Here is an 18,545-nt window from a genome sequence, read left to right on the forward strand (position 1 = left end):
GCCCCTGACTCTATCAGGGTGTTAAAGGGAACTGCACCCCTTTTTCTTATGGTGCAGAACCCACCCTCCATGGTTCTGGGCTCCTACACACTGGTATTGCTCCATCAGCACTCAAATCCTAACCACACCTCACCCTGTCAGGCACACCAGTGGGTGGTCTAGCTGGAAAAGGGCCACCTGCCTAGGGGTCAGGCAGACTGGTGGGAGGGAAGGAAGTCAGTCGAGAGTAGCCCTCAGACAGTGAGGAGCTGAGGGAGTTGGAGCTCCCTGTGTGACCTTGGTTGGGTCGCAGACACTGGTCTGGGACCGGAGGAGTCAGAGACCCAGTCGCAGCGTATTAGAAAAGGGAGCACTGACTTAGTTTTGGAGAACGGTCAGCACCGGAAAGTCCAGTAACCGGACCGGTACCGAGCACGGCAGGGTACAGGACCCTAGATCAGGGAGTAGCTTCACGCAACCTGGTAATTCACCTGTGGAGGATAGTCTCTTTATGAACTTTCCCCAAGAGCTCAGAGATTGAAGGCACCAACACAACAAGGGGGGGATAGGGCTTTCCAGTGTATGCAACCCACTGACATCCCAAATGTCAGCCATCGAGAGCACAGCTCCACTATATATAGGGAGCGGGACCGCGACAGCTTCAGGCCGAAGGGTCACTTAGGAACTTCTATAATTGTGCATGGAGGCAGGCCCCGGACCACTAACAATACCAGCGGGGACGGAGTCCCGGACGGGCTCCCCCGAGCGGCAGCGGCACCCAGAGACTTGGTTTACTTCTGTGTCAGAGTCTGCTTCATGGTTGCACCGACGTCTACACAACCTGAGTGAGTACACCTGCCTCCCCGGGTCCTGCCTGCCCCACACAGCTATCCTCCACCTATCTCCAGAGTCCCGGGGTCTCCCCTACCCGTGGAGGGAACATCATCTGGCTGCCCCACTCCATCTCCCCCGGGTACTCCCCATCTGCAGCGGCGGTACTCCCCTTACTGCGAACCACGAGTGGCGTCACAAACTGTCCCTTGTAAATAACCCCCCTTTACATTTGAATTGGCCGCAAGCCCCCGGTGGTCCAGGGACCCTCGAGCCACAGCGACCCCCGGATCCGAGCAGTCCGACTGCTGCAGGGGCGGCACATAACCAATAACGAGAAATACCATTTTAATAATTAATTGTCCATAATCTGTACACATCATACCTCACCCCCAAAGTGAAATGCAGACTAGCCCTATAGGAGAACCCCCCCAAAGTGATTATTGGGGGCTGAGGATCTGCACATACAGCTGCGGACCAGTACTGACCATTATGACCAGTACGGAGTGGGGGGCCGGGAGGGGAATGTTCAGGGGGGCGATTAGTGTTGATCAGGTCCGATTCATTTGCTTTTTCTCATCTCCGACGACCAACGATCTGCGAAAAATAAAAATCAAAGAATCAGGAAAAGTGCGGAACGTGCTGCCCCCCGAAAAGAGGATAACCCCGGCTCTACATTAGGGGTGACATGACAATATTAGATAAGGAGGGGGGGTGTCTCGGCGGCTTTCTATACTACATTTCTAAGAATACCATCACCTATAGGTGAGGAGAAGGAGGGGTACCCAGCACTGATGCCATGTGATTGGGAAGGGTCATCCAGGAGCCGCCGTCCATCACCAGGGTCGTGCCGGTCACGTAGGATGCCAGCGGGCTGACCAAGAAGAGCGCTCCATGGGCAACCTCCGTCTTATTTCCCAGCCGTTGCAGGGGGATGGTGTCCCACATGCCGATCGACTCCGCAGCGGCTCCACCTGGGATATATTGCAGAAGATAAACGGTTAACAGCGGGATTGCCCCTAAAGAGTCAACATCAACCCAAGGAAGCCACTTACCCAGTCTACGCATCCCCTCAGTGCCACCGATGGGCCCGGGAGCGATGCCGTTCACCCGCACCTTACATGGACCCCACTCCACCGCCAGGTGCTTGGTCATGGCATCTGTACGGAGAAGGACCAAAATGATAGGGGTAACGTGGCGGCCTCTTCTACTAAAGCCAAATCTTGATGCGCTATAGAGGTACAGACCTATGGCCGCCTTGGCGCTGCCCGCATGCACTTGCAGGACGCTTCCCTTGTAGCTCAGCGTCGCTGTGATGTTTAAAATGACTCCGCCGTGATCCTGGGGGGGGGGGGGGGAGGAAAAAAAACATCAATTTTACATATCGTCTATGCTATTGTTCTCTGTTATCAGCCGTTTCAGGAGGAGCGGGCTGTAATGTTCAGATTCGCACATGCTGTATGTGCTGGGAATGATTTCATTTTCTGACCAGACTATAGTGAGAACGTGAGTTCTTGGCGACCCCTGGTGGCATCCTGGTATAAATACAGCCACTAAACACTAGGGGCCCCTGGTGACGACCTGATATAAATACAGCCACTAAAGACTAGGGGCCCCTGGTGGCATCCTGGTATAAATACAGCCACTAAACACTAGGGGCCCCTGGTGACGACCTGGTATAAATACAGCCACTAAAGACTAGGGGCCCCTGGTGATGACCTAGTGTATATACAGCCACTGAAGACTAGGGACCCCTGGTGATGACCTAGTGTATATACAGCCACTGAAGACTAGGGACCCCTGGTGATGACCTAGTGTATATACAGCCACTGAAGACTAGGGACCCCTGGTGACGACCTGGTATAAATACAGCCACTAAACACTAGGGGCCCCTGGTGACGACCTAGTGTATATACAGCCACTAAAGACTAGGGGCCCCTGGTGATGACCTAGTGTATATACAGCCACTGAAGACTAGGGGCCCCTGGTGATGACCTAGTGTATATACAGCCACTGAAGACTAGGGACCCCTGGTGATGACCTGGTGTATATACAGCCACTAAAGACTAGGGACCCCTGGTGACGACCTAGTGTATATACAGCCACTAAAGACTAGGGACCCCTGGTGACGACCTAGTGTATATACAGCCACTGAAGACTAGGGACCCCTGGTGATGACCTGGTGTATATACAGCCACTAAAGACTAGGGACCCCTGGTGACGACCTAGTGTATATACAGCCACTAAAGACTAGGGGCCCCTGGTGATGACCTAGTGTATATACAGCCACTGAAGACTAGGGGCCCCTGGTGATGACCTAGTGTATATACAGCCACTGAAGACTAGGGACCCCTGGTGACGACCTGGTATAAATACAGCCACTAAACACTAGGGGCCCCTGGTGACGACCTAGTGTATATACAGCCACTAAACACTAGGGACCCCTGGTGACGACCTGGTATAAATACAGCCACTAAACACTAGGGGCCCCTGGTGACGACCTAGTGTATATACAGCCACTAAAGACTAGGGGCCCCTGGTGACGACCTGGTATAAATACAGCCACTAAACACTAGGGGCCCCTGGTGACGACCTAGTGTATATACAGCCACTAAAGACTAGGGGCCCCTGGTGACGACCTAGTGTATATACAGCCACTAAACACTAGGGGCCCCTGGTGACGAGCTAGTGTATATACAGCCACTAAACACTAGGGGCCCCTGGTGACGACCTAGTGTATATACCGCCATTAAAGACTAGGGGCCCCTGGTGTCGACCTGGTGTATATACCGCCATTAAAGACTAGGGGCCCCCGGTGTCGACCTGGTGTATATACCGCCATTAAAGACTAGGGGCCCCCGGTGTCGACCTGGTGTATATACCGCCATTAAAGACTAGGGGCCCTTGGTGACGACCTGGTGTATATACAGCCACTGAAGACTACGGACCCTGGTGGTGAGTTGGTGTAAATACAGGCACTAAAGGCGAGGGGCCCCTGGTGGCGGTGCGCTAACTTTTTAATTGGTACCGGTTTCCTATACTTTCAAAGCTCTGATTTTTTATTATTACATTTTTTCGGGAGGATAGAAGACCAAAAAACAAAATTCTGGCATTTTGATTTTTTTTTTCTCTTTATGATAGTTACCTTTTGGGTTCATTAATTCCATATTTTTTTACATCAGACTTTTACGAATGCGGCGATACTAAACATACATATATCTATATATTTTATGAAAAAAATAAAAATAATATATATTTTTTTTCTACCAGTTTTAATGGCAGAAAAAGGGGTTGATTTTAACTTCTCTATGTGTTTTTTTCTTTTTAAGATGTTTACAGTTTGGATTAATTAATACCATATTTTAATACATCATATTTTTCGGAATTCGGTGATGGCAAATGTTTTTTTTTTAATTTATAAAAAATAAATTTTATAATTTTTAAAATATTTTTTTATTTTTCTTTCTATCATTTTTAACGGTGGAAAAAGTGGGGGAGAGTTGAACTTCTCTTTTAATATTTTTACATTATTTTTTAGCCCCCATAAGGGACATGAACCTCTGATCATTTGGTCGCTGGTACTATATACTGCCACACTATGCTACACTACATGTAGTGAAAATCACAGTCTCCTATAAGCTTCACAGTTAGACTGAGAGGACAGTGACGGGGTCTTCAGCCTCGGGCCCTAGATCCCATATTATTTCCTAAGGTTTTGGGAAATTGAAGCTTTATTGTTATACTGGCTGTAGTACCCGGCATAGTAACTAAGGGTCTCTCTCACACTTTCCTTCTTTGATTGTCTCCCTCTCTATCCGTCTGTCTCTCTCCCCCTCCCTCTCTATCCGTCCGACCCTCCCTCCCTCTCCGTCCGACCCTCCCTCCCTCTCCGTCCGACCCTCCCTCCATCTCCGTCCGACCCTCCCTCCATCTCCGTCCGACCCTCCCTCCCTCTCCGTCCGTGCCTCCTTCTCCGTCCGTGCCTCCCTCTCCGTCCGTCCGTCCGTCCCTCTCTCTCTATCCGTCCCTCCCTCCCTCTCTATCCGTCCCTCCCTCCCTATCCGTCCCTCCCTCCCTATCCGTCCCTCCCTCCCTATTCGTCCGTCCCTCCCTATCCGTGCGTCCCTCCCTATCCGTGCGTCCCTCCCTATCCGTCCCTCCCTCCCTATCCGTCCGTCCCTCCCTCTCCGTCCGTCCCTCCCTATCCGTCCGTCCCTCCCTATCCGTCCGTCCCTCCCTATCCGTCCGTCCGTCCCTATCCGTCCGTCCCTATCCGTCCGTCCCTTCCTCTCCGTCCCTCCTTCCCTGTCCCGTCCCTCCCTCTCCATCCGTCTCTTCCTATCCGACCGTCCCTCCCTATCCGTCCGTCCCTCCCTGTCCGTCCCTCCCTTCCTCCCCTTCCTCCCCGTCCATCCCTCCCTTCCGTCTCTCCCTCCCTGTCCGTCCCTCCTTCCCTGTCCATCCCTCCCCGTCCCTCCCTCCCTGTCCGTCCCTCCCTTCCTCCCCGTCCCTCCCTTCCTCCCCGTCCCTCCCTTCCTCCCCGTCCCTCCCTTCCTCCCCGTCTGTCCCTCCCTTCCTCTCCGTCCGTCTAGCCCTCTCTGTCCGTCCCTCCCCGGCTCTCCGTCCGTCCCTCCCCGGCTCTCCGTCCGTCCCTCCCTCCCCGTCTATCCCTCTCCGTCCCACCCTCCCTCTCCGTCCGTCCCTCCCTCTCCGTCTGTCCCTCCCTCTCCGTCCGTCCCTCCCTCCCTCTATTTCTTGTTTCTCTCTGTCTATCTCTCCATATTTCTCTTTTTTTCTGCCTTTCTCTCCTTGTCTGTCTCTCTCTATCCCTCTCTGCACTGTTATCATATTACCTCACACAGAAGCTTCTTATACTCAGAATGTCTTTTGTTGCCCATAGCAACCAATCACAGCTCCTATTAATGACCTGTAGCTCCCAGCTCAATTGACTTTAATGTAAGCAGGTTTTTAGGCGAATAACTGTAAAGCGCGGGGTTAAATTATACTCTTAAAGCATAGCCTATAATGTTTCCAAAGTCAAATGAGGTGTCTATGCAAAATTCTGTGATTGTAAATGTGACGGTGTGGATTTTTTTAGCAGACATATATATATATAAACACACAAATACATACACCGTGTGCAGAATTATTAGGCAAGTTGTATTTTAGATTATTTTTTTTTATTATTGATCAACAACTATGTTCTCAGTCACCCAAAAGACTCGTAAATATCAAAGCTTAATATTTTTGGAAGTTGGAGTGGTTTTTTTTTTAGATTTGGCTATCTTAGGAGGATTCAGATTGTGCAGGTAACTATTACTGTGCAGAATTATTAGGCAACTTAATAAAAACCAAATTTATTCCCATCTCACTTGTTTATTTTCACCAGGTAAACCAATATACAGTGCTGGCCAAAAGTATTGGCACCCCTGCAATTCCGTCAGATAATACTCAGTTTCTTCCTGAAAATTATTGCAATCACAAATTCTTTGGTATTATTATCTTCATTTATTTTGCTTGCAATGAAAAAAACACAAAAGAGAATGAAACAAAAATCAAACCTTTGATCATTTCACACAAAACTCCAAAAATGGGCCAGACAAAAATATTGGCACCCTTAGCCTAATACTTGGTTGCACAACCTGTAGCCGAAATAACTGCGCACAACCGCTTCCGGTGACCATCAATGAGTTTCTTACAATGCTCTGCTGGAATTTTAGACCATTCTTCTTTGGCAAACTGCTCCAGGTCCCTGAGATGTGAAGGGGCCTTCTCCAAACTGCCATTGTGAGATCTCTCCACAGGTTTTCTATGGGGTTCAGGTCTGGACTCATTGCTGGCCACTTTAGTAGTCTCTAGTGCTTTCTATCAAACCATTTTCTAGTGCTTTTTAAAGTGTGTTTTGTGTCATTGTCCTGCTGGAAGACCCATGACCTCTGAGGGAGACCCCGCTTTCTCACACTGGGCCCTACATTATGCTGCATAATTTGTTGGTAGTCTTCAGACTTCATAATGCCATGCACACAGTCAAGCAGTCCAGTGCCAGAGGCAGCAAAGCAACCCTCAAAACATCAGGGGAACCTCCGTCATTTTTGACTGTAGGGACTGTGTTCTTTTCTTTGAATGCCTCTTTTTTTTCCTATAAACTCTATGTTGATGGCTTTTCCCAAAAAGCTCTACTTTTGTCTCATCTGACCAGAGAACATTCTTCCAAAACGTTTTAGGCTTTCTCAGGTAGGTTTTGGCAAACTGGCTTTGGCCTGGCTTTTTTGTCTCGGGGTAAGAAGTGGGGTCTTCCTGGGTATCCTACCATACAGTCCTTTTCATTCAGACGCCGACGGATAGTACGGGCTGACACTGTTGTGCCCTCGGACTGCAGGGCATCTTGAACTTGTTTGGATGTTAGTCGAGGTTCTTTATCCACCATCCGCACAATCTTGCGTTGAAATCTCCCGTCAATTTTTCTTTTCCTTCCACATCTAGGGAGGTTAGCCACAGTGCCATAGGCTTTACACTTCTTGATGACACTGCGCACCGTAGACACAGGAGCTTTCAGGTCTTTGGAGATGGACTTGTAGCCTTGAGATTGCTCATGCTTCCTCACAATTTGGATTCTCAAGTCCTCAGACAGTTCTTTGGTCTTCTTTCTTTTCTCCATGCTCAATGTGGTGCACACAAGGACACAGGACAGAGGCTGAGTCAACTTTAATCCATGTCAACTGGCTGCAAGTGTGATTTAGTTATTACCAACACCTGTTAGGTGCCACAGGTAAGTTACAGGTGCTGTTATTACACAAATTAGAAAAGCATCACATGATTTTTCAAACAGTGCCAATACTATTGTCCACCCCCTTTTTATATTTGGTGTGGAATTATATCCAATTTGGCTTTATGACAATTTTTTTTATTTTTTTTTTTCATTGAAGACAAATTAAATGAAGATAATACCAAAGAATTTGTGATTGCAATCATTTTCAAGAAGAAACTGAGTATTCTCTGACAGAATTGCAGGGGTGCCAATACTTTTGGCCAGCACTGTAACTGCACAAAATTTAGAAATAAACATTTCTGACATGCAAAAACAAAACCCCAAAAAATGAGTGACCAATATAGCCCCCTTTCTTTATGATGACACTCAGCGGCCGACCATCCATAGATTCTGTCAGTTGCTTGATCTGTTTACGATCAATATTGCGTGCAGCAGCCACCACAGCGTCCAGACACTGTTCCCAGAGGTGGACTGTTTTCCCTCACTGTAGATCTCACATTTTATGAGGGACCACAGGTTCTCTATGGGGTTCAGATTAGGTGAACAAGCGGGCCATGTCATTATTTTTCATCTTTTAGACCTTTACTAGCCAGCCACGCTGTGGAGTATTTGGATGCATGTGATGGAGCATTGTCCTGCATGAAAATCATGTTTTTCTTGAACGATACCGACTTCTTCCTGTACCACTGCTTGCATAAGTTGTCTTCCAGAAACTGGCAGTAGGGCGGGGAGTTGAGCTTCACTCCATCCTCAACCCGAAAAGGTCCCAAAAGTTCCTCTTTGATGATCCCAGCCCATACCAGTACCCCACCTCCACCTTGCTGGCATCTGAGTCAGAGTGGAGCTCTCTGCCCTTTACTGATCCAGCCTCTGGCCCATCCATCTGGCCCATCAAGAGTCACTCTCATTTCATCAGTCCATAAAACCTCTGAAAAATCAGTCTTCAGATATTTCTTGGCCCAGTCTTGACGTTTTATCTTCTGTTTCTTGTTCAGAGGTGGTGGTGTTTCAGCCTTCCTTACCTTGGCCATGTCCCTGAGTATGGCACACCTTGTGCTTTTTGATACTCCAGTAACGTTGCAGCTCTGAAATATGGCCAAACTGGTGGCAAATGGCATCTTGGCATCTTCACGCTTGATTTTCCTCAAGTCATGGGCAGTTATTTTGAGCCTTTTTTGCCCAACACGCTTCTTACGACCCTGTTGGCTATTTGCCATGAAACGCTTGATTGTTCGGTGATCACGCTTCAAAAGTTTGGCAATTTCAAGACTGCTGCATCCCTCTGCAAGACAACTCACAATTTTGGACTTTTCAGAGCCCATCAAATCTCTCTTCTGACCCATTTTGCCAAAGGAAAGGAAGTTGCCTAATAATTAAGCACACCTTATATAGGGTGTTGATGTCATTACACCGCACCCCTCCTCATTACAGAGACGCACATGACCTGATTTACTTAATTGGTAGTTGGCTCTCAGCCTATACAGCTTGGAGTAGGACAACGTATAAAAAGTATCATGTGATCACAATACTCATTTGCCTAATAATTCTGCACACAGTGTACACACATACACACACTCACACACATACACACACTCACTCAGCTTTATATATTAGACTAGATTTATCTCCAATCCCCGCCGTCGCCCTGGGATATCGACTGTATAACACAGTACGCAGCTGGTGCTTATGGTGCGGGCACGCGGCAACTTTGCCTACAATACAGATCACTCTACGTTTCTGTTGGCAAACAGCTAACAGCCACTCACAACGCAAGTGGCAAAGAGTCGGAACGTCTTGCGACTACCATGTCACGGTCGCGGTACCTTTCGGGTCATACTGTGGCCCCCTGAAGCAGCGGCAGCACAGAACGATCTACCGCAGTATGTGAAACTGTAGGTATGGACTAGAGAAGACAAGGCTATACGTCTCTCTCTCCCCATCTGTCCGTCTCTCTCTCAGTCCGTCTCTCTGTCTCTGTCTCTCTCTCTGTCTCTGTCTCTGTCTCTCTCTCTCTCTCTGTCCGTCTCTCTCTCTCTCTCTGTCCGTCTCTCTCTGCGGATGGGGATTAGAGAATACAACGCTATACGGCTCCTCTCTCTCTTTCTGTCCGTCTCTCTCTCTCTCTGTCCATTTCTCTCTATCTGTCCATCTCTCTCTGTGGGTGGGGATTAGAAAAGACAGTGCTATACGGCTCCTCTCTCTGTCAGTCTCTCTCTCTGTCCATCTCTATCTGTCCGTCTCTCTGTGGGTAAAGATAAGAGAAGACAGGGCTATACGGCTCCTCTCTCTCTCTGTCCATCTCTCTCTGCAGGTGGGGATTAGAGAAGAGAGCGCTATACGGCTCCTCTCTCTATCTGTCCGTTTCTCTCTCTCTGTCCATCTCTCTCTGTGGGTAGGGATTAGAGAAGACAGGGCTATATGGCTCCTCTCTATCTGTCCGTCTCTCTGTGGGTAGGGTTTAGAGAAGTCGACGCTATACGGCTCCTCAATCTATCTGTCCATCTCTCTCTGTGGGTGGGGATTAGAGAAAACTGTGCTATACGGCTCCTCTCTCTCTGTCCGTCTCGCTCTGTGGGTGGGGATTAGAGAAGATGGCGCTATACGGCCTCTCTCTGTCCGTCTCGCTCTGTGGGTGGGGATTAGAGAAGACTGTGCTATACGGCTCCTCTCTCTCTGTCCGTCTCGCTCTGTGGGTGGGGATTAGAGAAGATGGCGCTATACGGCCTCTCTCTGTCCATCTCTCTCTGTGGGTGGGAATTAGAGAAGACTGTGCTATACGGCTTCTCTCTCTGTCTGTCTCTCTCTGTGGGTGGGGATTAGAGAAGACTGTGCTATACGGCTTCTCTCTCTGTCTGTCTCTCTCTGTGGGTGGGGATTAGAGAAGACTGTGCTATACGGCTCCTCTCTCTCTGTCCGTCTCGCTCTGTGGGTGGGGATTAGAGAAGACTGTGCTATACGGCTTCTCTCTCTGTCTGTCTCTCTCTGTGGGTGGGGATTAGAGAAGATGGCGCTATACAGCCTCTCTCTGTCCATCTCTCTCTGTGGGTGCGGATTAGAGAAGACTGTGCTATACGGCTCCTCTCTCTCTGTCCGTCTCGCTCTGTGGGTGGGGATTAGAGAAGACGGCATTATACGGCTCCTCTCTCTCTGTCCATCTCGCTCTGTGGGTGGGGATTAGAGAAGACGGTGCTATACGGCTCCTCTCTCTCTGTCCGTCTCGCTCTGTGGGTGGGGATTAGAGAAGATGGTGCTATACGGCTCCTCTCTCGTACACTTACCCGGAAGTAGCGCTCATACAGGATCTTGCTGGCGTTGAACGTGCCCATTGTGTCGATGTCTAAGACGTTCTTGAAGGCGTTACAAGACAAGCTGCTGGCGGGGCAGAGGAAATTCCCAGCAGCATCTGCAAAGAAATAAAAAAGCAAGAGTGAATGACGAGCAAAAGTGGCCACATTGGCCAGTAATGGACGGTACTTACTATTCACCAGGATGTCTATTCTGGAGAAGGTCCTCAGCGCTTCCTCCACGGCGTCGGTCAGAGTCTGGGGTTGTCGCACATCTGCGGTCAATGGCAGGCAGTGTCGGCCCGTCGCTCCACGTAACTTCTCCGCAGCCTGAGAATGAGATAAGGAGGATTTGTATTAACATCCATGTGTACAGTATGGCGGTATTTTTTAGTTTTGTAAGATGGGCACACTGCTCACATTTGGTAGACACATAGGCAAATATATGGCGTTACCTCGGTCACCCGCTGTATGTTCCTGCTCACAATGATGGTGTCACAGCCGTGCCTGCGGAGAAGACATGGTCAGGAAGGTCGTATAGGGACGGACAGAGTAAGGAGGACGGACAAACACCCAGACAGACGTCATACCTCATGAATATCTCAGCAATGCGGAATCCAATCCCCGAGCCACCTCCAGTGATAAAGGCCACCCGGCCCCTGTAACCAGCACAGAAAGCCCACCATCAAGAGGAATACATTACAGAATTACTGGCTCCATAATAAGGCTCCATAATATTCACTAATCAGCAACAACATGGAGACGCCATATACCGAGAACTCCCCACAAGACCTGCCGTATACCGGGAACACCCCACAAGACCTGCCATATACCGGGAACACCCCACAAGCCCCGCCATATACCGGGAACACCCCACAAGCCCCGCCATACACCGGGAACACCCCACAAGACCTGCCATATACCGGGAACACCCCACAAGACCTGCCATATACCGGGAACACCCCACAAGACCCGCCATATACCGGGAACACCCCACAAGACCCGCCATATACCGGGAACACCCCACAAAACCCGCCATATACCGGGAACACCCCACAAGACCCGCCATATACAGGGAACTCCCCACAAGACCCGCCATATACAGGGAACACCTCACAAGACCCGCCATATACCGGGAACACCCCACAAGACCCGCCATATACCGGGAACACCTCACAAGACCCGCCATATACCGGGAACACCCCACAAGACCCGCCATATACCGGGAACACCTCACAAGACCCGCCATATACCGGGAACACCCCACAAGACCCGCCATATACAGGGAACTCCCCACAAGACCCGCCATATACAGGGAACACCTCACAAGACCCGCCATATACCGGGAACACCCCACAAGACCTGCCATATACCGAGAACTCCCCACAAGACCCGCCATATACCGGGAACACCCCACAAGACCTGCCGTATACCGGGAACACCCCACAAGACCCGCCATATACCGGGAACACCCCACAAGACCTGCCGTATACCGGGAACACCCCACAAGACCTGCCGTATACCGGGAACACCCCACAAGCCCCGCCATATACCGGGAACACCCCACAAGCCCCGCCATATACCGGGAACACCCCACAAGACCTGCCATATACCGGGAACACCCCACAAGACCCGCCATATACCGGGAACACCCCACAAGACCCGCCATATACCGGGAACACCCCACAAGACCCGCCATATACCGGGAACACCCCACAAGACCCGACATATACAGGGAACTCCCCACAAGCCCCGCCATATACCGGGAACACCCCACAAGACCCGCCATATACCGGGAACACCCCACAAGACCCGACATATACAGGGAACTCCCCACAAGCCCCGCCATATACCGGGGCCCGCCATATACAGGGAACTCCCCACAAGCCCCGCCATATACCGGGAACACCCCACAAGACCTGCCATATACCGGGAACACCCCACAAGCCCCGCCATATACCGGGAATACCCCACAAGACCCGCCGTATACCGGGAACACCCCACAAGACCCGCCGTATACCGGGAACACCCCACAAGACCTGTCATATACAGGGAACACCCCACAAGACCTGCCGTATACCGGGAACACCCCACAAGACCTGCCGTATACCGGGAACACCCCACAAGACCTGCTGTATACCGGGAACACCCCACAAGACCTGCCGTATACCGGGAACACCCCACAAGACCCGCCGTATACCGGGAACACCCCACAAGACCCGCCATATACATCAACAACATAACAGATCGACACGGATATAATAGCAAACAGTTCACTGAATATATCAAATTAAAATATAACCTTTAATAGAATAATATAAGATAATAAAACGCGTCGAGTGTTCCTGATGAACCCAGTTAAGGGGGAAAGAGGTTGAGTGTTCCTGATGAACCCTACTGAGGGGGAAACGCGTCGAGTGTTCCTGATGAACCCAGCTGAGGGGGAAAGAGGTTGAGTGTTCCTGATGAACTCTGCTGAGGAGGAAACGCTTCGAGTGTTCCTGATGAACCCAGTTAAGGGGGAAATGCGTCGAGTGTTCCTGATGAACCCAGCTAAGGGGGAAACGCGTTGGGTATTCCTGACGAACCCAGCTGAGGGGGAAACGCGTCGAGTGTTCCTGATGAACCCAGCTGAGGGGGAAACGCGTCGAGTGTTCCTGATGAGCCCAGCTGAGGGGGAAACGCGTCGAGTGTTCCTGATGAACCCAGCTGAGGGGGAAACGCGTCGAGTGTTCCTGATGAACCCAGCTGAGGGGGAAACGCGTCGAGTGTTCCTGATGAACCCAGCTGAGGGGGAAACGCGTCGAGTGTTCCTGATGAACCCAGCTGAGGGGGAAACGCGTCGAGTGTTTCAGTGATGAGTACTGCCGTATACTGAGAGTATTTGATGAATATTACCACGTACTAAAGGATTGTTAATTATAGCAATATTATACGAGTGAGGAATTGGTGAAACGAAGCGTATGCTATAGATTGGTGTAATGGCATTTCCACGATTGCTATAATGGGGCTCATATGAATAGAATGGATGATTATTATCACATGTTGTGGAATGATGATATCACATTATTATATATACCCTGTATTACAGACTGTGTTTTATATACCCTGTATTACAGACCGTGTGAGTTTACACAGCTTTGTCATATGACACTTGTTTTGCCTATGTAACCAACATCATGACTGTATGAATATCTATATCTTCCCCTTACACTCCTTTTTCCTTACCAGGAGTGCGGGGATTACACTCTCATTAGGCCGTGTGCTCTATTACTATTACCGTACTGAGCTATTGTATATAGTGCATTGATAATGGGATTTAACTGTCCCTATAGTTGTACATATTAACCAGTGAGTGGCGGTACAATTTATTATTTTCATAGTATTTTTATGGTTGCGGTTTTTGCACTTGTTTTCTGTACATGTAGAAGGGTGAGATATATTTATTCCTTCCACCATCTAACGTAAGAGGGACTAATAGGATCCCCGGGGACGGCCGACGTGGAATGGGGGGGTAGCAATCTGACCCCTATGGTGTGTTACCTCCGTTGGTAGGTGGGGGATTCTAGGGCGAGCACAGTTTTTAACAGGGCACCCTCCCTCTCCCCACTATTTCTGCATGGAACAGTTTCTTATACACTTTTTTAGCCCTGGTGGTATTGAGCTATTTATTCTTATATTATACTATTAAAGATTATATTTTAATTTGATAAATTCAGTGAACTAAGACCTGCCGTATACCGGGAACACCCCACAAGACCTGCCGTATACAGGAAACAAACACCCCACAAGACCTGCCGTATACCGGGGACACCCCACAAGACCTGCCGTATACCGGGAACACCCCACCAGACCTGCCGTATAAAGCGTACACCCCACAAGACCTGCCGTATAAAGGGTACACCCCACAAGACCTGCCGTATACTGGGAGCACCCCACAAGACCTGCCGTATACCGGGAACACCCCACAAGACCTGCCGTATACCGGGAACACCCCACCAGACCTGCCGTATAAAGGGTACACCCCACAAGACCTGCCGTATAAAGGGGACACCCCACAAGACCTGGCGTATACCGGGAGCACCCCACAAGACCTGCCGTATACTGGAAACACCCCACAAGACCTGCCGTATAGCGGGGACACCCCACAAGACCTGCCGTATACCGGGAACACCACACAAGACCTGCCGTATAGCGGGAGCACCCCACAAGACCTGCCGTATAGCGGGAGCACCCCACAAGACCTGCCGTATAGCGGGAGCACCCCACAAGACCTGCCGTATAGCGGGAGCACCCCACAAGACCTGCCGTATAGCGGGAGCACCCCACAAGACCTGATGTATACCAGGAACACCCCACAAGACCTGCCGTATAAAGGGGACACCCCACAAGACCTGCCGTATAAAGGGGACACCCCACAAGACCTGCCGTATAAAGGGGACACCCCACAAGACCTTCCGTATACCGGGAACATCGCACAAGACCTGACGTATAAAGGGGACACCCCACAAGACCTGCCGTATAAAGGGGACACCCCACAAGACCTGCCGTATACTATTGACACAGGACAGACCACAGGTTATGATGTACGCGGATTAATCTGTAATGGATTGTTCTCGGCAGCACAATTCCTGTTTACACAATGCTGCCGAGAATAATTTTTTTTTTTGGTGCAGTCCCAACCAATGCTCGTCCCCCAATATTCATGCACCTTTAGAAGAAAACCAAATACCAAAGAAAGAGATTGGATTATTATAGTGTGAAATGTACACAGTGTCCGAACTCATAGAACACATCTATACACACACATATATATATATACAGAAGCGCGCGGTCCTCACTGGAGCAGGGTCGGGCTGTACAGGTAGGTGTAAGCCGGGAGGCAGTCGTCGCTCTCCACGTCCTCCGGGGGTTGGTCTGGCGGGGGCAGGGTGGACGACATTGTGCGTTTCCGAGGGGGTCGGTCGCTGAGAAAGACAAAAACAGTGCGGTTACAGCTGGACCTGTCACACTGCCCAGATCCCCAAGGGTTAAAGTGATTCTTGTGAAATTCAGCATTGCTCAGCCCTGTAACTACATCGCAGCATAATCCAGGTGACCGGGGGAGGGGGCAAGGTGCAAAAGCGCCAAATAATATTCACTTTTTTTTTGCAACTTACTTATCAACAGCATCAGGCCACAGCCCACTCACTAGCATCATTGCATGGGTGGCTCAGTGGTTGGCATTCTAGTATGGGGGCTCAGTGGTTGGCACTCTTGTATGTGGGCTCAGTGGCTGGCACTGTGGTATGGGGGCTCAGTGGTTGGCACTGTGGTATGGGGGCTCAGTGGTTGGCACTGTGGTATGGGGGCTCAGTGGCTGGCACTGTGGTATGGGGGCTCAGTGGTTGGCACTGTGGTATGGGGGCTCAGTGGTTGGCACTGTGGTATGGGGGCTCAGTGGTTGGCACTCTTGTATGTGGGCTCAGTGGCTGGCACTCTTGTATGTGGGCTCAGTGGCTGGCACTCTTGTATGTGGGCTCAGTGGCTGGCACTGTGGTATGGGGGCTCAGTGGTTGGCACTGTGGTATGGGGGCTCAGTGGTTGGCACTGTGGTATGGGGGCTCAGTGGTTGGCACTGTGGTATGGGGGCTCAGTGGTTGGCACTGTGGTATGGGGGCTCAGTGGTTGGCACTGTGGTATGGGGGCTCAGTGGTTGGCACTCTTGTATGTGGGCTCAGTGGCTGGCACTCTTGTATGTGGGCTCAGTGGCTGGCACTGTGGTATGGGGGCTCAGTGGTTGGCACTGTGGTATGGGGGCTCAGTGGTTAGCACTGTGGTATGGGGGCTCAGTGGTTGGCACTGTGGTATGGGGGCTCAGTGGTTGGCACTGTGGTATGGGGGCTCAGTGGTTGGCACTCTTGTATGTGGGCTCAGTGGCTGGCACTCTTGTATGTGGGCTCAGTGGCTGGCACTGTGGTATGGGGGCTCAGTGGTTGGCACTGTGGTATGGGGGCTCAGTGGTTGGCACTGTGGTATGGGGGCTCAGTGGTTGGCACTGTGGTATGGGGGCTCAGTGGTTGGCACTGTGGTATGGGGGCTCAGTGGTTGGCACTGTGGTATGGGGGCTCAGTGGTTGGCACTCTTGTATGTGGGCTCAGTGGCTGGCACTCTTGTATGTGGGCTCAGTGGCTGGCACTGTGGTATGGGGGCTCAGTGGTTGGCACTGTGGTATGGGGGCTCAGTGGTTGGCACTGTGGTATGGGGGCTCAGTGGTTGGCACTGTGGTATGGGGGCTCAGTGGTTGGCACTGTGGTATGGGGGCTCAGTGGTTGGCACTCTTGTATGTGGGCTCAGTGGCTGGCACTCTTGTATGTGGGCTCAGTGGCTGGCACTGTGGTATGGGGGCTCAGTGGTTGGCACTGTGGTATGGGGGCTCAGTGGTTGGCACTCTTGTATGTGGGCTCAGTGGCTGGCACTCTTGTATGTGGGCTCAGTGGCTGGCACTGTGGTATGGGGGCTCAGTGGTTGGCACTGTGGTATGGGGGCTCAGTGGTTGGCACTGTGGTATGGGGGCTCAGTGGTTGGCACTGTGGTATGGGGGCTCAGTGGTTGGCACTCTTGTATGTGGGCTCAGTGGCTGGCACTGTGGTATGGGGGCTCAGTGGTTGGCACTATTGCACAGGGGCGGTTGGCACTCTTGTATGGGGGCTCAGTGGTTGGCACTGTTTCACGGGGGCTCAGTGGTTGGCAAGAGGGGAAAGTGAAAAGCGGCCCGAGTGGTATGGAGCCGGGACCAAGGTGGAGATGAATGAGGGAGGAAAGGTCCAGGAGCAGCCAATAGGTGGCCGGGGATGGCAGCTTAGCCCCCATCACTGACAAAAACTGATAAAAAGTCTCCGCACATAGGAATTTTAAAGGGGAAGTGCAGTAAAAACAATCTATATGTAAAAAGATGAGGTTGGAGACTGATGTCCACTAGGACGGCATCATCAGCCCCCTTTGGTATGACACAGAGACTTCAGGTCTCCACTAACAGAAATCTCTGTGCAGTGTAAAGGGGCTGGATCTGTATATAATGCCCTGTGAGCAGAGCATCATGCCCCTTCAGGTGTCTACATCCCTGCACTAGTAATGCCACAGCCATAACCCCGGCATTATGTACGTATATCCGCAGCTGATTCTCCCCTCGGAGACCCGCAAACACATACTCACACTTCACCGAGCGCCGGACGGACTTTGTATTGACCGCTAAGAATCTTGGGAAATGTAGTTTACAAGCCTGGTACCTTCTGCGTCTGCGCAATCAGTGACGCCGAAACGCATGCGCATGCGCTTCTCACTGCTTAGACGTCAATGGAGATTGTATGGTTACCTAGGAAACCAAGCTAAGGGGCGAATATGACATAGACCTCAGCTTTACTGAACTTGTGTCTATTCTAATCTAATGCATGATAGTCAATAATAAACTAGTGTAATATATATTAAATATAATATATACAAATAATTATATATGTAATATATATAATTAAAATATCTTTTTTACTTTTTTTATTGTGTGTGTGTGTGTGTGTGTGTGTGTGTGTGTGTGTGTGTACGGACACACATTTATATATGCATATATGTTTTTATTATGGAAGCTTACTCCACAAATTTTTAAAGTCTGAACGAAATACAAAATAAAATTGAGAATGTGAAGATGG

General features: G+C 50.3%; 1 protein-coding gene across 2 annotated transcripts; it reads right to left on the minus strand.

Annotated features, from left to right (window-relative positions):
• Positions 1–1,141: 1,141 nt before the first annotated feature.
• On the minus strand, positions 1,142–18,144 carry DECR2 (2,4-dienoyl-CoA reductase 2). Of its 2 annotated transcripts, none has more exons than XM_075319383.1 (10): positions 18,058–18,144; positions 15,705–15,830; positions 11,454–11,522; positions 11,319–11,370; positions 11,058–11,193; positions 10,858–10,982; positions 2,058–2,151; positions 1,866–1,970; positions 1,596–1,784; positions 1,142–1,407 (listed from the first exon to the last, which is right to left on the minus strand). In XM_075319383.1, exons 2-10 carry the CDS (start codon positions 15,803–15,805, stop codon positions 1,373–1,375), a joined length of 906 nt encoding a protein of 301 aa, XP_075175498.1. In that variant the 5' UTR covers positions 15,806–15,830; positions 18,058–18,144; the 3' UTR covers positions 1,142–1,372. The 2 variants fall into 2 exon arrangements, with proteins under 2 accessions (XP_075175498.1, XP_075175499.1); XM_075319384.1 differs by having other exon boundaries at positions 1,570–1,784.
• Between the last annotated feature and the right edge of the window lie 401 nt (positions 18,145–18,545).

Source organism: Anomaloglossus baeobatrachus, chromosome 7, assembly GCF_048569485.1.
Source record: "Anomaloglossus baeobatrachus isolate aAnoBae1 chromosome 7, aAnoBae1.hap1, whole genome shotgun sequence".
Classification (NCBI taxonomy): Eukaryota; Metazoa; Chordata; class Amphibia; order Anura; family Aromobatidae; genus Anomaloglossus; species Anomaloglossus baeobatrachus.